This window comes from Pipistrellus kuhlii, unplaced genomic scaffold (genome assembly GCF_014108245.1).
Source record: "Pipistrellus kuhlii isolate mPipKuh1 unplaced genomic scaffold, mPipKuh1.p scaffold_m20_p_24, whole genome shotgun sequence".
NCBI lineage: Eukaryota > Metazoa > Chordata > Mammalia > Chiroptera > Vespertilionidae > Pipistrellus > Pipistrellus kuhlii.
This window is the reverse complement of record NW_023425523.1, coordinates 10,287,269-10,303,640: the sequence shown is the minus strand read 5'-3', so window position 1 is coordinate 10,303,640 and position 16,372 is coordinate 10,287,269. Positions and strand designations below refer to the sequence as shown.

The 16,372-nt window shown below is 43.8% G+C and overlaps 1 protein-coding gene across 6 annotated transcripts in view; it reads left to right on the top strand.

Moving 5' to 3' along the window:
- Window positions 1-1,096: 1,096 nt before the first annotated feature.
- TTF2 (transcription termination factor 2) overlaps window positions 1,097-16,372 on the top strand; it is a 29,164-nt gene continuing 13,888 nt past the window's right edge. Inside the window, exons 1-11 of one of the 6 annotated variants that reach the window (XM_036452698.2) lie at window positions 1,097-1,206; window positions 1,290-1,392; window positions 3,403-3,489; window positions 7,975-8,041; window positions 9,289-10,203; window positions 10,507-10,621; window positions 11,192-11,380; window positions 12,306-12,433; window positions 13,887-13,968; window positions 14,757-14,876; window positions 16,112-16,262. In XM_036452698.2, coding sequence (XP_036308591.2) covers window positions 1,098-1,206; window positions 1,290-1,392; window positions 3,403-3,489; window positions 7,975-8,041; window positions 9,289-10,203; window positions 10,507-10,621; window positions 11,192-11,380; window positions 12,306-12,433; window positions 13,887-13,968; window positions 14,757-14,876; window positions 16,112-16,262 — 2,066 coding nt within the window. In that variant the 5' untranslated portion in view covers window position 1,097. Of the gene's footprint in view, window positions 1,207-1,289; window positions 1,393-3,402; window positions 3,490-7,974; window positions 8,042-9,210; window positions 10,204-10,506; window positions 10,622-11,191; window positions 11,381-12,305; window positions 12,434-13,886; window positions 13,969-14,756; window positions 14,877-16,111; window positions 16,263-16,372 lie in introns of all 6 variants that reach the window. The other 5 variants (XM_036452697.2, XM_036452700.2, XM_036452699.2 and 2 more) reach the window with 5 other exon arrangements.

The window sequence follows — 16,372 nt, the reverse complement described above, 5'->3', positions numbered from 1 at the left end:
TCCACTACCAGCGTCTAGAGAACATTCTGTACACACAGGAGGCAGCTGCGCGGTCCGCTGGGCACCTGCCCTTAATTCGCTGGTTCTATGACCTTGGGGGAGTCACTTTAACCCCTATGGGTCTCGGGGGTCCCTCCATAAAATGCTGCCCATCCAGGTTATCTAGAGACATGCGTGTGTAGGCACTCTGTGGGGTCTTAAGCATTACACAAATTTATTTTTTTTAAATACGTATTTTATTGATTTTTTACAGAGAGGAAGAGAGAGAGTTAGAAACATCAATGAGCTGCCTCTTGCACACTCCCTCCTGGGGATGTGCCCGCAACCAAGGTACATGCCCTAGACCGGAATCGAACCCGGGACCTTTCAGTTCGCAGGCCGACATTCTATCCACTGAGCCAAACCGGTCTCGGCAAGAGCTACACAAATTTAAAAGACTGGGGTCCTTTAAGCCTGTCCCTGGGGCACACCTGTCAGTTCACCACTTAGCTTTAAAGGACGCCCCCGATCACCTCTCACCCGCACCCCATCTTGCCCCCCCCCCCCCACCCCCCGCGGCTCCAGCACCACAAGTTCGGCGGCTCCTCCTGCGGTGGCCGCTCCCCCAGGCCTGCCCCCCCCCAGTGACCGTGACCGAGCACCGCAACAGAGCGCCCACGAGCGCCCGGCCCCGCCCGGGGAGACCCGGAAGCCCGCGGCGTTCTCTGCCATCGGGAGGAGCGAGCCTTCTTTGCAGCGCTCCTTCCTCCCTGCAGTTTCTAAACCCGTGTTTCTTCTAGGTTCTTCCCCCCCCCCCCCCCCCAGGGTCTTCAATGGAAACCCGGGTCACCCAGGCCTTGGTCCAGCCCGCAGCTCCCCAAGCTCCTGCCAAGCGAAACCCCGCCGACCTCTACTCTAAACCACCCTCCAGCCTTAGCCACGCCCCCAACCGAATGCCCCGCCCTCACGCCGCAGCCTCAGATTTGATTTCTCGCGCGCCTAGTCTTAGCGTAGCTATGATTGGTTGGAGGTGAGCAAATCTCCAGTATGGTTGGCTGGTAATAGCCAGAGGGTGGGGCTAATGCCACGGCGGGGCATTGTGGGCGGGATGAAGACTGATGATTGGTTCTGGAGGACCGACTGAAAGGCGGAAGCAGGTGTTGGGGCGGGACTTCGTGGGAGAGGCCCGAAGGGACGTGATGGAATTGGTTAGGTGTCCAGAGCATGGTGAGGGGCCAGGGTCCTCGGGCCCCCTCCCCGGGGTCGGTCCATCTGTCATGGCGTAATTGTTGTCGACCTTCTTTCCTCAGGGACTGTCTGCTTTCTGAAGACCGGCGTTCGCGATGGCCCGAATAAAGGGAAGAGCTTCTACGTGTGCCGGGCGGACGCTTGCAACTTTGTGCAGGCCACCGAGTAGGTCCCGACTCCCTGCGGCCTCGCGGGGCCCCTCCGGGAGGAGCCGCCGACTCTCGGCGCCCCCGGCGTCAGAGGGTGTAGGAGCGGTGGGGCCCCTGGTCTGCGGAGCCAGGGCCCTTGAAGCAGTTGGTAATCCCAGGACCGCAGGGCGTGCTGGGAGACGCTCCGCTCCTGCTTGCTGTGTGACCCGAGCCTGGTTGCTTACCCTCTCTGGTCACCAAGAGCTGTATAAGGGGGGAGGGGATAGGCTATAGCTAATCCTTTCCAGCTCTGGGTTTCCATTTATTTGACGGGCCTAGGCAACTTGGACATTCTCCTCCTCCGCCCCAGCTGGGCCTTGTTTTGAATTAGTTTCAGGCTGAACTGGTTTTTAAGTGTTTGAGGTTTAAACAGCCCGATGGCCCCATCTAAAAACAGGATTCTCTGCATTTAAGTGGTGATGATAATGATAATCCAAAGAAAAGTAACTTCAGGGGTTAATGCTGAAAGGAAATCAGATATCTGATTTCAGCACTCTAGTTTTACAGAATGGAAAGCTGAGACTCAGCAATATTAAGTATCTTTTTTAAAGTGAGAAAAATTAATACTATTCTCAGAGTGTTCATGTTTTGTAGTGCCAGCTGTCCACAGTCTCTAGACTAGAGGACTTGAAAGCGATCACATCATTAAACACGTTTTCCTTTTCTCTGCTAGACTTGATAAAAAAATAAATAACTTTTCTCTACACCATGTAAAGCACACAATGGATATCAACTAGAAAATAAAGTATTTTTCCAACATGTAATGTTAACTTTTCCGAGAAAAAAATTTTTTTTTTCAATTATCTCTCCGAGAAAATATTCTTTTACTGGTAGCCCTCTACTAAGGTTTTTAATTGAAAGAAATTACTGGGATCCACTTTAATTAAATACAAAATGATTTTGAGTAAAACTGTCAAATCTTGAGATAGGAGGAACCAACCAAAAATCAGCTACCAGCAGCATACTATGTTAGGGTTTGCTATGTATTTCTAGTTTCTTTACTGAGCTTCTTAGGTTCTGTGTCTAGCTCAAGTTTCATGAAACATGAAAGCATGTTCAATATTAGTAGGAATTCAGCATTAATGGTAGCATAAGATCTGGTTTTACATTAAAAGGAAGACACCCTTATGTAGAGTGCCATTTATACAAATGTACTGCTATATAAACTATAATAATAATAGTGTAAAATGCTAATTAGACTAGACATCCTATAGGGCCATCTTCTAGAGTCTAGACAAAGGGCTGTGAGGGAAGCCCAGGGCCTGGTTGCCTGTTGGCGGCTGGAGGGAAGCCTGGGTCCCAGGAGCCAGAGGGAAGCCAGTGCTGTCAGCTGGGGAAAGGAAGGCCTATTCTTGCACAAATTTCGTGCATTGGGCCTCTAATACAATAATATTTGACTTGAAGACAGTAGGATAAACTTGATCTGTTTGGAATATGCCTGGTAACCAGAATATAAGCAAAATAAAAAGAGTTGCAGGTCATAGGAAAGGAAAGTACTTCACTTAAACCAATTTACTCTAAAATGTCACATCTTTTCATAATAAGTTGGAGGATAGGATTTAAGTTTATGGCCATGCATGAGCAAATTAGGGTATATTGCTACAGTAGGTATATGAACAACACTAAGTGGCAGCGAACAGGTTATGAAAGGAAAAAGGAGGATGGAAGGACCTAGGGAAAATTCCCAGCCACTCTTAGATACTTCAGGCATTCCTGGGGTCTTACAATGTCAAGGTCATGTACCATAGTATATTTTAAAACTCTTGAGTCATCAGGAAAGAGACAGTATTGTCACGTGTGATTTGAGGGGTGGGAAAGAGGAAAACTGGGCGCTTTCCCCAGAGGAGTGCATGTACACATGAAATGTCTGGGGTTTACAAACTCAGTAGAGGTCATGCCTGGACTTGTACAGTTTGGGTTTAATTGTAGGATGTTTGCTTCTGTTCTTTGCCTTCTAAAACAAAATTTCAATTTTTTCCCCCTCTAGCCTTCCTGTTTCTCATTGTTTACTGCACGAGGGATTTGTGGTAGAACTTCAGGGCTTATTGCCACCCCAGGGCACGAAAGAACATAGGTAAGTGTCCAAAAGGAACATCTAAAGTACTTTTTTTTTTCCCCCCTTGCCTGGAAGAGTTAGAGCCAGATAAGTTTTCCTAGGATTCTCTAATACTCGTTATTTAAAAAAAAAACCAAACAAACAAAAAACAAAACCAACAGCAGTATTTTTACATATATTGAATATTATCTGAGCTGTCACTCCCTCACTGCCAGTAACACCAGCCCACCAACGGCCATTAACTCGTCAACTTTCTCATTCTGGTAATAGAATGAGGTCATGTGTAAAAATGTCTAACATATGTTAAGTACTCAGTGAATGTTAGTTGCCCTTTTTATGGGAACTCAGAAGTGCAGGAACGTCTATTTAGATGTTAGATGATATTTCCTAGGAGAATTGAAAGATAAGTAGGAATTTACAAGGAGCAAGAGAGGGGTCATATTTAACTGGTTAATACTCTAAATTAGGGTACAGGGGCACGAAGTAACAGAATTACATGCATTTGGTTCAGTAACAGTTTAGCACGTGTTTGAGTAGAGACTTCAGAAGATTAGGCCAGCCAGGAAGGCAGGGGCCAGGTGTGTTGGTCTTTATGTGATATTCTGTGCAGTATGGAATTTATATATTCTAGATTGATTTCCCCCAACCCTCTTCCCCACAAATAGAGGCATTCAAGGGTCATCATCACAATTTTTACATACCTGAATACTGCCTGTTTTACTATTTTTCTTAATTGAGTTATACATGCAATAAGATGTATAGATCTTAAGTCTTCAACTGGTTGAGTTTTGGGAGTATACTAGTACACCCATTTTTATGACCAAGACCTCAGTCAAAATATAGAATGTTTTTATTGCCTAATTAAGTGCTATTGGACTCGCCTCTAATTAGTCTCCTCATCCACCATAGGCAACCACTATTTTGATTCATAATATATACATTTTTTTTGTTTGTCGTTTATGTAGCAGTATCTGTGAAATTCTCCATCTGGTTTTGTGTATCAGTAATTCATTCATTATTATTGCTGAGTTGAATTCTGTTTTATGAATTCCACAGTTTGTTTCATGTGCTCATTTGCCATCTGTGTAGCTTTGATGAACTATGTTTAAATTTTTTGCCCATTTTTTAAGTTGAAATTTTTATGTAATTGTAGTTTCACTTGCAGTTATGACAATACAGAGAGATCCCTGTAGACTTTATCGAATGGCAACATTTTGCAAAATTTAGTATAATGTCATAGCTAGAATATTGATATCAATACAATTCATTGATCTTATTTGTAAAGATAGTTTTACTTATACAAATTTGTGTGTGTGTGTGTGTGTGTGTGTGTGTATTTTTATGAAACCGTTTGCAAACTACTGGGGGCTCTCTCATGCAGAAACACTGTTCTAGGTGGTAGGAAACCACTGAAGAATTTTTGATCCAATTTGCATTAAAAGAAGAACTAACTATGGAGGATAGATTAGAAAGTGAAGATAGTGGAGGCAAGGGGACCACTGAAATAATAGCTACATAGCATATTCATGATCTCTTATTGTCATAGATTCTGCTGTGATAAGTTTCAATACCCCTGTTTTACAGCCAGATAGGGAAAATGTAGAGAGATTAGAATGGAATCCGAGTTCCCATGGTTATAAGTTACATTGCTGATATACAAACCGAGTGAGAAAAATGGGCTTGGATTGAGGCAGTGGCAGTGGAATTGGATACACTTAGACTGGAGAAAACTTGCTGAAAGAGAATTGATAAGATGAATTTTCCGGTAGGGCATTGGAGCATGCTTCTTCCCTTCTTTCTCATCAGGAATAGTGATCATGGTACCCCTGGGCCACTTTCCTGTTTGTGAGGACCCAGTGGGGCTGTGTGTGATGCCCTTAGTCTGGTGTTTGGGTTATTGTCAGCGCTCAGTCAATGGTTGCTGAGTTGGGGCTTATGGGTGATGAGTAATACCATTAAGCAAGATAGGAAGAAAGGGTTGGAATGTGATCACGTGGAGAGCTTTGGATTAATCATATGTGGTGTAATGTGAAACCAGCTAAAAGAGGTTTAGGCTACTGGGGATTTTGAGAACTTATCATTAATATTCTCCATACTAGATAGGTGAAGTTGAGAAGTGATTATTGTTTTAAAATAGAAAAAAAATATGCCACATGTAATTCTTTTAGCCCAAGTCCAAAACATTATTACTAGGAGGTATTTACTAGAGCTTTAAAAACATTGTTTTAGGATAAATAAAATAAAGTTCTGCAGCATTCAACCCCAACAAAAATCATGTATCCAGCTATGTGGTACAGGCGGGGAATAAATACAAGCAGAAGTAGACAGCCCATGGATGATGATGTCCTTTGTAGACAATAATACGTTTAGCCAGTACTCCTGTACTCTGGAGAATGACCTCACACTGGCTTTTCTTTTCAAGAACTAAGGTACTTTGCATCCCCAAATTATCTTAATTATCCTGCAGCCCAGGATCGCAGCTAAGTAACAGGAGAGAGGTGCAGCAAAGTAACGCCCCTTCTATACGCCTTGGAGTGCAGCTGCATTTGTGTGCAGTTCTCCAATTTAAACACCAGGTGGTATCACTCACCAGCGTTTGACTGGTCCTTCAGCCATGGCCCTCTGTTGGACAGTGAAGGAAGCTGTGTTAGTCATTCAGTAGGATCAGAGGGAAGGACTCTTGCCTTGTTAAGGTGTCCCGCTTTTTAACAATTTTAACAAGTTGGCTTTTTTTAAAATGCCGCGGGACGCGGGACAAATTGTTAAAAATCGGGACTGTACCGCCAAAAGCGGGACGTCTGGTCACCTTAGCCTTGATATGCATGTTTACCATATAAAAGTGGCACATTTTGATTTACAAATGTGGGACATTGTCATTGAGCTCTGAGTTCATGTTTTCTTTTTTTCTCTCCCTGTTCCCAGACCTTTTACTTTTTATTCTCAAGGATTATGGGATCAAAATGGGTGGAAATAATACTCTTGCCTATAAATAATAATACAAGTTAGTTCTTTAAGAAACTGGTTTTAATAGGATGCTCAACATATTTTATTTTTAATAACATTTGAATCTTTGTATGCCTAGAAAATTCCTTGAGCGGTTACTTTTTGGGTAAATTTGGCTTGCAGATTAGCCCAATGAAGATTACCTAGGCTGTTGACAAAGGGGCATTAGGTCATGAGCCAGAAGGACCTCAGGCCCCACCAAACCTTAAAGAACCCACATCAATAAAGCCAGTACCTAGTAGGTATTATATAGTATCATTCTCTGTGCTGTACAGCAGGAATAACCCTTGTGTATAAAGGATATCAGCCCTTTGTAATATGTGTAGCAACTACTTTTTCCAGGTTGCTTTTTGTCTTAAATTTGCTTATAGTATTTTTACTATATGGAAGTTTAAAACTTATGTAGTCGAAATTACGGAATTCTTTATTTCTCAGCTGTAGAGTCTTATGTCATGTAAGAAAAGCCTTCACTTTAGGATTACAAAGATATTCAACCTTTTTCCCCCCCTATATTTATCGTTTCATTTCTTACATTGCCATTTTTGTTTCAACCTGGGTTTTAGTGTTGAAGCAGCGAACCCATATTCCTAAGTGCCTTATGACAAAACTGGGTAAGAATTAGACATGGGAAGGTCATCGAGCAGCCCTATATGCACATGTTAGAATGCCAAATTAGATGTGTTCAAATGCCAGGTGCTTCTGTGACTTTAAGACCTACAGGGAGGGATTATTGCAAATCAAGATTACTTAGAAAGTGGAGGAATTCAGACTTGAACTTGGCCTTTAAGATTTGGATAGAGATAATGACAGGGGAGTGTTCCAGTCTGTAAGCAGAGGTCTGGGTATAGGAATAAGGGCGCCCCCCCCCCCCCCCCCCCTCCTCGGCTGCAGGAGTGGAGAAATGACTGTAGTTATTTATTAAGTTTTTATATAATATGGGTCAGACTTTGATCTGACTCTGTTATCTTCACAGCAACCAAATGAGGTAAGTACTTAATTATTTGCTAGAGGCCTGATGCACGAAATCCATGCAAGAGTAGGCCTTCACAGCTGCGATCCTGGGCTGCAGCCCCATCCATAAGGACGTCCGGATGGCTGTTTGGTCGATTTGCATATTATGTTTTTATTATTATAGATTATTATTACTTTTTACTATTTTACAGGAAAGTAAACTGCCACATATGGTGTCATCATTTTCAGAGCTAATTATGTGGTAGGACTGAGATTCGAATCCTCCCAGCCTGCCTGACAGTGTGACGCTGGGTTGGACAATCAGCCTTTAGAAAGAAGGGAGGATGTGCTTTCTGATGAGAGAGACTGAACTGAAGATGTCTGGCTTCCTCTGGCTGGTTTCTTCATCCTTGCTGTTTATAACCTGTATCCTGGAAAATAATATGCTACAGACATTATGTTCTCCTTATAGTGGAATCAGTATTTGCTTTCACATGTGTTTTACTGGATTTTCACATCCTTGATTATTTGTGTTTTATGCTACATTAGGTTGTTATTCCGTTGCACTAGAAGTAAGGCTGAGAAGAAACAATGGTGCGGATATATACCATGGCAGGTAGGAGTTTTTACCTGTTTCAGACCTGCTCTGTTCAGACTGTTTAATCTGTGGCATCACCTGGAAAAACTCTGAAGTACAGCATAAGCTGGTTGGTCTTCATCATGCTGTCTCTGTTTCTTTTCTTTAAGGAAGATAGACCCTGTTATGGCTTTTAATTCAAAGAACTATTTGGTTATAGTAAAGATTTAATTAACTGTCTTCTATTTTACTTAACTAAATATTTTTGGAGGCCTTAAATGTAGTCAATATTCTCCTACTTAGGGGAAAATTTAGATTTACTTGACTAACTTCAGCATCTTTTTATACACTGATATCTCCTTGATATTGGTATAAGTTGATTAGAATTCATAAGCTCTTAGAATGTGAGAACTAGGAGAGATCCCACAGATATCCAGTAGATGAGAAACTAGACCTAAGGAAGTGATGAGACTTGTTTTGATGGAAGGATAGCTTGAACTTATGATTCCGTACTCCACAGTGAGACCTTCCAAATCAGGTAAGCATAGGACCTTGATTTGGTTTGGGGAAAAGTTCACATTGAGCAAATAGTTTTTCGTGAAAAGAAAACATGTGGCTGTTATTAGAAAAGCTCTTTGATTTAGTTAGCACATTTCCTGGATGCCTGGGAAGCAGTGATCGTGGACAGAGAAGGAGCCAAGCATTGAAAGTGCTGTTAAGAAACAAATACTTCATGAATTTGACAGGAGTCTTTTTCTAGAGGCAGGCCTAGTCGGAGGCATATTCAGAAATATTGTAATGCTTTTACTGTTTCCATTTCTTCTGGAAAGAAAGGCATTCTAAAAATGAAGTTTGCATTAATATCTTATATTAAACTAGAGGCCCGGTGTACAAAATTCATGCACTGAGGGGGAGGAGTCCCTAAGCCCAGCTTGTGTCCTCTCTCAGTCTGGGAGCCCTCGGGAGTCGGCTTAAGCCAGCAGTGGACATCCATAGTGCTGCTGTGGAGGCGGGAGAGGCTCCAACCACTGCTGCTGCACTCACCAGCCATGAGCCCGGCCTCTGCCTCCCCCGACCAGGGGGCAGCTCCTGCGTTGATCGTTTGCCCCCTGGTGATCAGTGTGTGTCATATTGACAGGTTGTTCTGCTGTTCAGTCTATTTGCATATTAGCCTTTTATTATATAGGCTCATGTTCTTTTTCCTGTAGGATCCTAATTCCAAAGAGCATTCTGTAACCAGCAAGTCTCAGCATGCATCTGAGCCATCTCATTATCCTCCCATCCAGCAGAGAAACCCGTTCAAGGTACTTGACAAGAATCAAGACCCATCTCTGTGGAAACAGCACATCAAAGGTGAAGATGTGGGAAAGATGGCTGGTAAGAAGCAAAGGGAAAAGGAAGACCCACTCTTGGATCAAAAGAAGGAGCAGAAGCCTGAATCTAACTGCTGGGTGGAGAAAGATCTCTCATCCGGCCAGGTGGTAAAGGAAAAATCTGCAAGTCAAGAGAAGCCACGAGGGGAGAAAGCAGAGCTTCAGCGTGAAACAAAGGGAATTGCAGGGATGCACAAAAGGTACCTTCCTGAGATGAAATCCAAGCAGTGCCATGGTAATGAGCTGAGAAAACCACCTGCAGCTCCTCAGGAGAACCTGAATGGTGAGAGTCATGTCCAAAAAGAACCAGAACCTCTGAGAGAAAAGAAAACCAGGCCTTTGCCTGAAACGGTTCACAGCCAAAACCCAATCAACAAACCCCCGGAAGCAGGACACCTCAGCAAGGAGCAGCCCAAGAGCCGGGAAGCTACAGACACAAAGGCCAAGGACGACCCCGGCACGCAGGCCACCAGGGAGAGGCGGCTCCAGGGGCCTTTCCAGGCACAGGCAGAGGCCCATCCCGAATCTGCCCCAGAAGGGCCGGCCGTCCAGCCTGCGGCGCCGGCTGCAGGGCCTTCCCTGGGAGAGAGGCGAGAAGCGGACGCGAGCAGCGGCGAGGAAGATGATGTTGTTTTTGTCTGCTCGCAGCCAAGGATCCCCTCATTCTCAGACAGGACTTCGGACTCACAAAAGAAAGAGAGCCTCCAACGCCCTGGTCAGACTGTGCCAAGGAAAATGTCTCCTGCCTCAGGCGTTTCCAGGAAGGTGGAACCCTCAGACCCGGCATCCCAACGTGCGTCCCTCGCAACGCAACTGAAACAGAAGAAGGTAAGTGGTGCCTGGTGCTCCTTTTTGAAGGTTAGGACTCTGCTTACTCTGATAGGGACTCCGCCAATAAGTTAAAGGTGGTTATGTGAGCAAAGTGCCATGGGTGGGTGTTCAATCCTGCCTTTTCCTATGTTTGTAGTTTCAGGATGGGTAAATCAGCTGGGCTTAAAAAAAAAGTTTTGGTTTTCGCATGTATAGTTCAAAGACCATCATTTCAGAGTTTTAGCATTTTAGGTATTTTAATCTGAAGCTATCTTGAACAACTGAAGAGGAGCGATCCATTTTGTTGGATCTGTTTTCCAGAGCACACTGGCATCAGTGAACATTCAGCTTCTTCCAGACAAAGGTCAGAAGCTGCTCAAGCAGATTCAGGAGTTGGAGGAAACACTCAGCGCTCTTGCCCTCTCCCCAGAGCCAGGTAAATGGGTTGTTCCCCAGGACATTCGAGAAGCCACCTTTTTAAAAATGTATATATTTTTATTGATTTCAGAGAGGAAAGGAGAGGGAGGAAGGGATAGAACCAACAATGATGAGAAATAATCATTGATTGGCTGCCTCTTGCATACACACATATCCCCCAACCCCCACTGGGGATCAAGTCTCAAGTCTCAAGTTGGGCTTGTGCCCTGACTGAGAATCAAACTGTGACCTCCTCGTTCACAGGCTGGCGCTCAGCCACTGAACAACACTGTCAGGCACGAGAAGCCATCTTGATACAGAAATGTTGACTCATTCACCTTTCCATTTCAATATCTGCTTCTGAGCTTCCTTTTAAATCACAAGTGTGATTTATGAAAGCTTTCTCCTATTTCCTGTACACTCACCTCTCTTTCCCATAGTTTTATGCACCTGTAATGCTACATACTCTAGGAAGCTTTCCCTAGCTTATTTCAATGGCGCTCATCCCACTCTCTCCTTCCCTTCCCTCACATATAATCCCTTTACTTTTCTGAACTTTAATCTGTTCTCACCTTGCTTTTTTGAACAGGCCCAGATGAGAAGAATAGCACTCAAGTACCGCAACAGAGTAGCGTCATCAAAACTACCCCTGCCCCTCCCCACTTGGTGCCACCCAAACCCCTACAGCCACAGGGTCAGGGTCTCCAGCCTCTGGGTTCTTGGGGACTGAAGGCTGCCAGCCAGGCAGCTGCTGGACAGTCCATTCAGCGCTACGGAGGTAAGATCAAGGGCCTGGGCCTCTTGTGAATAGCTTACCCTTAGGAGGTAAAATTCTGCCTGGTAGATGTCTTTCTGCCCACATGAAGGCGAAACCATTTCTGAGCTGTTAGTTGCCTGTGTGAGAAAGATTGCGATGCTCAGCTGAGCTCTGCACAGTGTGTTTGGATCTCTGTGAGGGCAGACACTGTGTCTGCATGGTTCACTGACCTTGATCAGTCAGCCAGGGGTCGGCACATAGGAGTCAGTAGTAAGTGTGAATGGAAACTTGAACTCACAGCATGGTGAAGTAGGTAGACCAGCAGATACATTTGTATTTCCTCTGTGCAGAGCAGAGGAATGACATGTCTGAAGACCGATAGCAAATAGACCCATCAAGAGCAGTAACCCCCTGTGTAGCTCAGTGTTTTCATCCTGAACTTTCCAGAAAATGATGAATTTAGAAGTAACTGCAGAATGAAGATCTCATGGAGAGCCTCAGATATGTAATAGGGTCATTTGGCTGCTGATCACGAGCCAGGAGCTCAGTTTCCTTTCAGTGAGAACTGTTCGAGAAAGATCTTTTCTTTCCAAAATCCTGATGGTGTTTAATTTCCTCTGCTACTTCTTCAAGGCTGAAAAAAAAACTCAGCAAAAATATGATGGGTTATCTTATTTTTTCATTTTACTTTATATTATCTTGTCCTTTATTATGTGATTTTAAAAAAATACCCCACACCCACAAACAGAGAACGGGGACAGAGGAGCCTGTGGGCTAGGAGGATCTGCAGGCAGGGAGTTTTAGTTCAATATTGAATGCCAGCTATAAGTTAAAAATAAAGAGAAAGAATTTTTAGTCCACACAAATCCATCATTTGGCAAATAACGAATTTCTTTTTACATGATAATGGCTGTGTCACCTCTAGGTAACACCTCTCTGTCCACAGGCCCTCCCAACCAAGAACGCCTTCACGCCGTGTGGAAAATCACAAGTGAAGCCATTGATGAGCTGCATCGATCACTAGAGTCCTGTCCTGGTGAGACAGCCGTGGCAGAGGACCCAGCTGGGTTGAAGGTGAGCCGGGGGGTGTCCTGTGGGGATGTCCCCACGCCCACGGAGAGGTGACCACTGTGCGACGGCTCCGCAGAGTGCCGCTCCGATGTGTTTCCTGCAGATGATGCCTCAGTAGCTTCCTTTGCATTATTTTGTCCTTTTCTGTTTAGCAGTGAGAAATAAACAATTTTTTCTCCTCAAGGTCATAAAGTTATACAATTGACCTTGCACAATACCGTTTGAACTGCATGGATCCACTTATATTTAAAATCCACATATAATTGGATCTGCACAGTTCAGATCTGCATTGTTCAAGGGTCAGCTATCCCTATGTATAGCAGAAGCAGATCTACTTAATGAACTTCGGTGGGTGCCACAGGATACAGAGGAACTGCTGCTCTTAAAGAACTAGTTGCGGGGGAAGTGCCTGCACAACATACATAGAACAATAGAAAGTGACTTAAAGATAGGGATAAAAATGTGCATTGTCAGGCACTATGGATTGTATACAAAATACAAAAGGGATTCAAAGTAAAGGAAAGGTCACGCTAGGTCAGTAATTACTAGTGCCTTGAAGCTGCAGGCCTAAAGATAGCTGGGAGGATGGAACCCAGACACCCCAGTTAGAGGGAGGGGTGGTTAGAGGGAAGATACAGAGATTGATATTAATAACTGGTGACAGGGTTACATCAGGGCCTGAGCTGGGAGCAGCAGGTGATGTTCCTGAGTGGGAAGACTCCCGTGCTGTGGAGCCTGGCCTGGTGAAGGGGCTTAGACCATACTCGCTCAAGAGATAAGGAGTCACTGTAGAATTTTGAGCAAGGGCGTTGTATGAAGATTATTTTTGTCACTGAGTACAAGATAAACTGGATTAAGAAAAGACTAGAGAGAGAGGTGCCAGTTAAAGGGCTGTTGAAAATTATGGTTAACAATGCAGACTGGGATATTGGCTACAGAGAGGAAAGTGAAATCTATAATAAAGTAGGATATGCATATCGACTGAACAGCCGAACAGTGAATGACCACCCAGATGTTTTTCCGGACAACCTTCCAGACAAGCTGGGGCTTTGAGGGTGGAGGCAGCCGGGGCTGGGAAGGCCTACTCTTGCATGGATTTCATGCGTAGGGCTTCTGGTTGAAGAGATAATAAGGAAAAGCCAACAGAATGGCTGGTAAAAGCAGGGTGACCAGTCAGAGGCAAGCAGTAGAAACTGACTTTGGCTGATTAGGCAGACAAACCAGGACTCTCACTTGATAGACATGCTGGACAAAAGGCGTAAATCACACTGATAGATGTACAGGTACCCAAGGTGACATGGTGGAGTCAAGGACTTACAGGTTATGTGACATCTAGACTATTAGGAGGATCTCTTAGAGAAAATAAAAGAGTAGAGTGTGGCGTCGCTGTGGGCAGGATCCAGGAGAGCCTGTCATGAGGAATTTAAACTTGACTTTTGGCGATTACCTTTGCCAGGTCCCTTTGCTGCTGCACCAGAAGCAGGCATTAGCCTGGTTACTGTGGCGAGAAAGTCAAAAGCCACAAGGAGGAATCCTGGGTAAGCTTGGTATTATGGATACAAAGATAACATTGTACTATTTCATCTGATCCTCTCAGCGCCTCTTCTGTTGTTGCCCTCTATTACAGTTGAGAAACGGGTTCAGAATGGCTAAGCAACGTGCTCAGGATCCTCAGCAGTAGGATCAGTCAGGTCCCCGTTGCAAGCAGTAGAAGCTGAGTCTGGCTAATTAGCAGAGACGGTTTATTCTGTGGTGGGAGGTGTGGAGAGCCAGGCTGGCACCAGACTTCTAGGAGCCATGGTCAAAGCCAAATAGCAAGCCCGTGTCTTGTGGGAACTGGCACTGCTGCTTCGCTCTCTCAGGCACTGCTACCCCAAGATCAGACACTTCTGTGCCCTGTCCTTCTAGCCTCTTTTCTCAGGTCGCTTATATCTGACTCTGGGTCTTGATTTCAGTGGATAGCTGGGTTTCCTCTTTTTCTACACAGCAGCAGAGCCAGGATTTGAACCGGTATTCATGCTGTCACATTTCACTTCTGCTTATGTCAGAGTGATAAACGGTTGAAATGAGGATACTGTTTTGCAGGGGATAAATAGTAAATTAGGCAAGTTCAGTTACTGACACATTGACAGTTCTCAAGGAATGTTAATTCATGCCTCTCTCTGATGAATAAATTAAGGGGGTGTGGGACTGTTTTGAGCTAACTGTAACTCCAGACATATAGAAGCACCAGGAAAGTAGGCATAGGATGTATTTATTTTCTGGAAGCTGAGTTGATTCTTTGCCCTAAGTAATTAACTCTCCTGTCTTTATTTTTATTTCCCAGCGGATGATATGGGATTAGGAAAAACCCTGACAATGATTGCACTCATTCTGACCCAGAAGGATCAAGAGAAAAACAAAGAGAAGGACAAAAACACGACCTTGACTTGGCTTTCCAAAGATGGTATTCAAGTGCCTTCGTGGCCTGTCATTTCCTACATCATCATTTGAGCCAGTGGGGGGTGGAATCTTTTAAACTCCAATAGAACACCTTTGTTCATCTTTAATTAATCTATTGGAAATCTAGTGTTAGACTACTTTCCTACAGTATCATTTCTGATGCTGAATAGGCTAATTTAAGTGATCTTTTTTCTCGTTTAATATAAACTTAGCTTGTCCTGTGAACTAGAAATATTTTATGGAGAGAGCTAAGGCTCTAGAAGACTTAGTCTAGACATAATGATTACTTTTATTAATATTGAGGATATAACCACAGGATAGGTCCATATTAGTTAACGTATTATTTTTTAAAGCAGAATCTGTCACAAACTCAGATTTGAGCCACCATAGCTGAAGCTGTTTTCCATGTTTCTGAAGTTCCAGGAGTTTCCAGATTCTAGACAATTCCTATCTTGTTCCATTCTATTTTTAATCTGTAATGACTATAAGTACTTTTAAGTCCTGTGTATTGTTTATAGACACCACCACAGTAAGTTGCCATGGACACAGTACATTTCTCAGTTGGTTAGATAGTTAAACAAATCAGTGACCGTCTGCTTTCAAGCCTCTGATGACCACTGTTGCAGCTGGATCCTGTGTCCCTGTGTGGAATAGCACCTTAGGTGTGCACATATTTATACTTATGCACACATGCACGCATGTATACAAACACACACACACACACACCCGGAATGAGGGGCAGAGGTACAAATACTACATTATTACCTGGTTCCAAAGTAGTGGTTGCCTATCTTAGGGATTTTTGTACTTACATTTCAATATAGATATAATTAAGTTAAAGCTTTAAAAAAAAAATAATACTCCCCCATAAAGCCCAGGATGAGCTAGGATATGATCCAGCTTCTACCTTCTGGCCACTGAAAGTACTCTGGTTTCTTTTTCTTTTTCTTTTTTTAACTGAAGTTGTGTACTACCCACTTTCCTTTCCTTTTTTAGCCTCTATGTCTGACATCTATACAAGGGTAAATAAGAAGTAATTAAGTATTTTGAGTTAAAAGGCCATCACTTCCATTTTCTATTCTGCTGTTACCTATGTGTAGAAATATTATAAGAGCAGCCGCTGTTAAAAAAAAAAATTGACTGAAGGGATGAAACCAGTTGAGAGAAAGGGAATGTCTCTCAGAAGCTAACGGCTATTTAATGGGTGTAACTAGGTGTTGCTTTTTTCTTCCTCTTGAGACTCCACCGAGTTTACTTCCCATGGAACACTTATCATCTGTCCTGCTTCCCTGGTCCATCACTGGAAAAAGGAGGTGGAGAAACGTGTAAGCAGCAACAAACTGAGAGTCTATCTCTATCATGGCCCAAACCGGGATCAACGTGCAAAAGTGTAAGTGCAGAAATACTGAAGTCACTGGGCTTAAGAGGCCTCATTGATTGTGCCTGTTTTCCCCGAGGTTTCATTTAATCAGAACTAATGATATTGTCAAGACCAAAGGT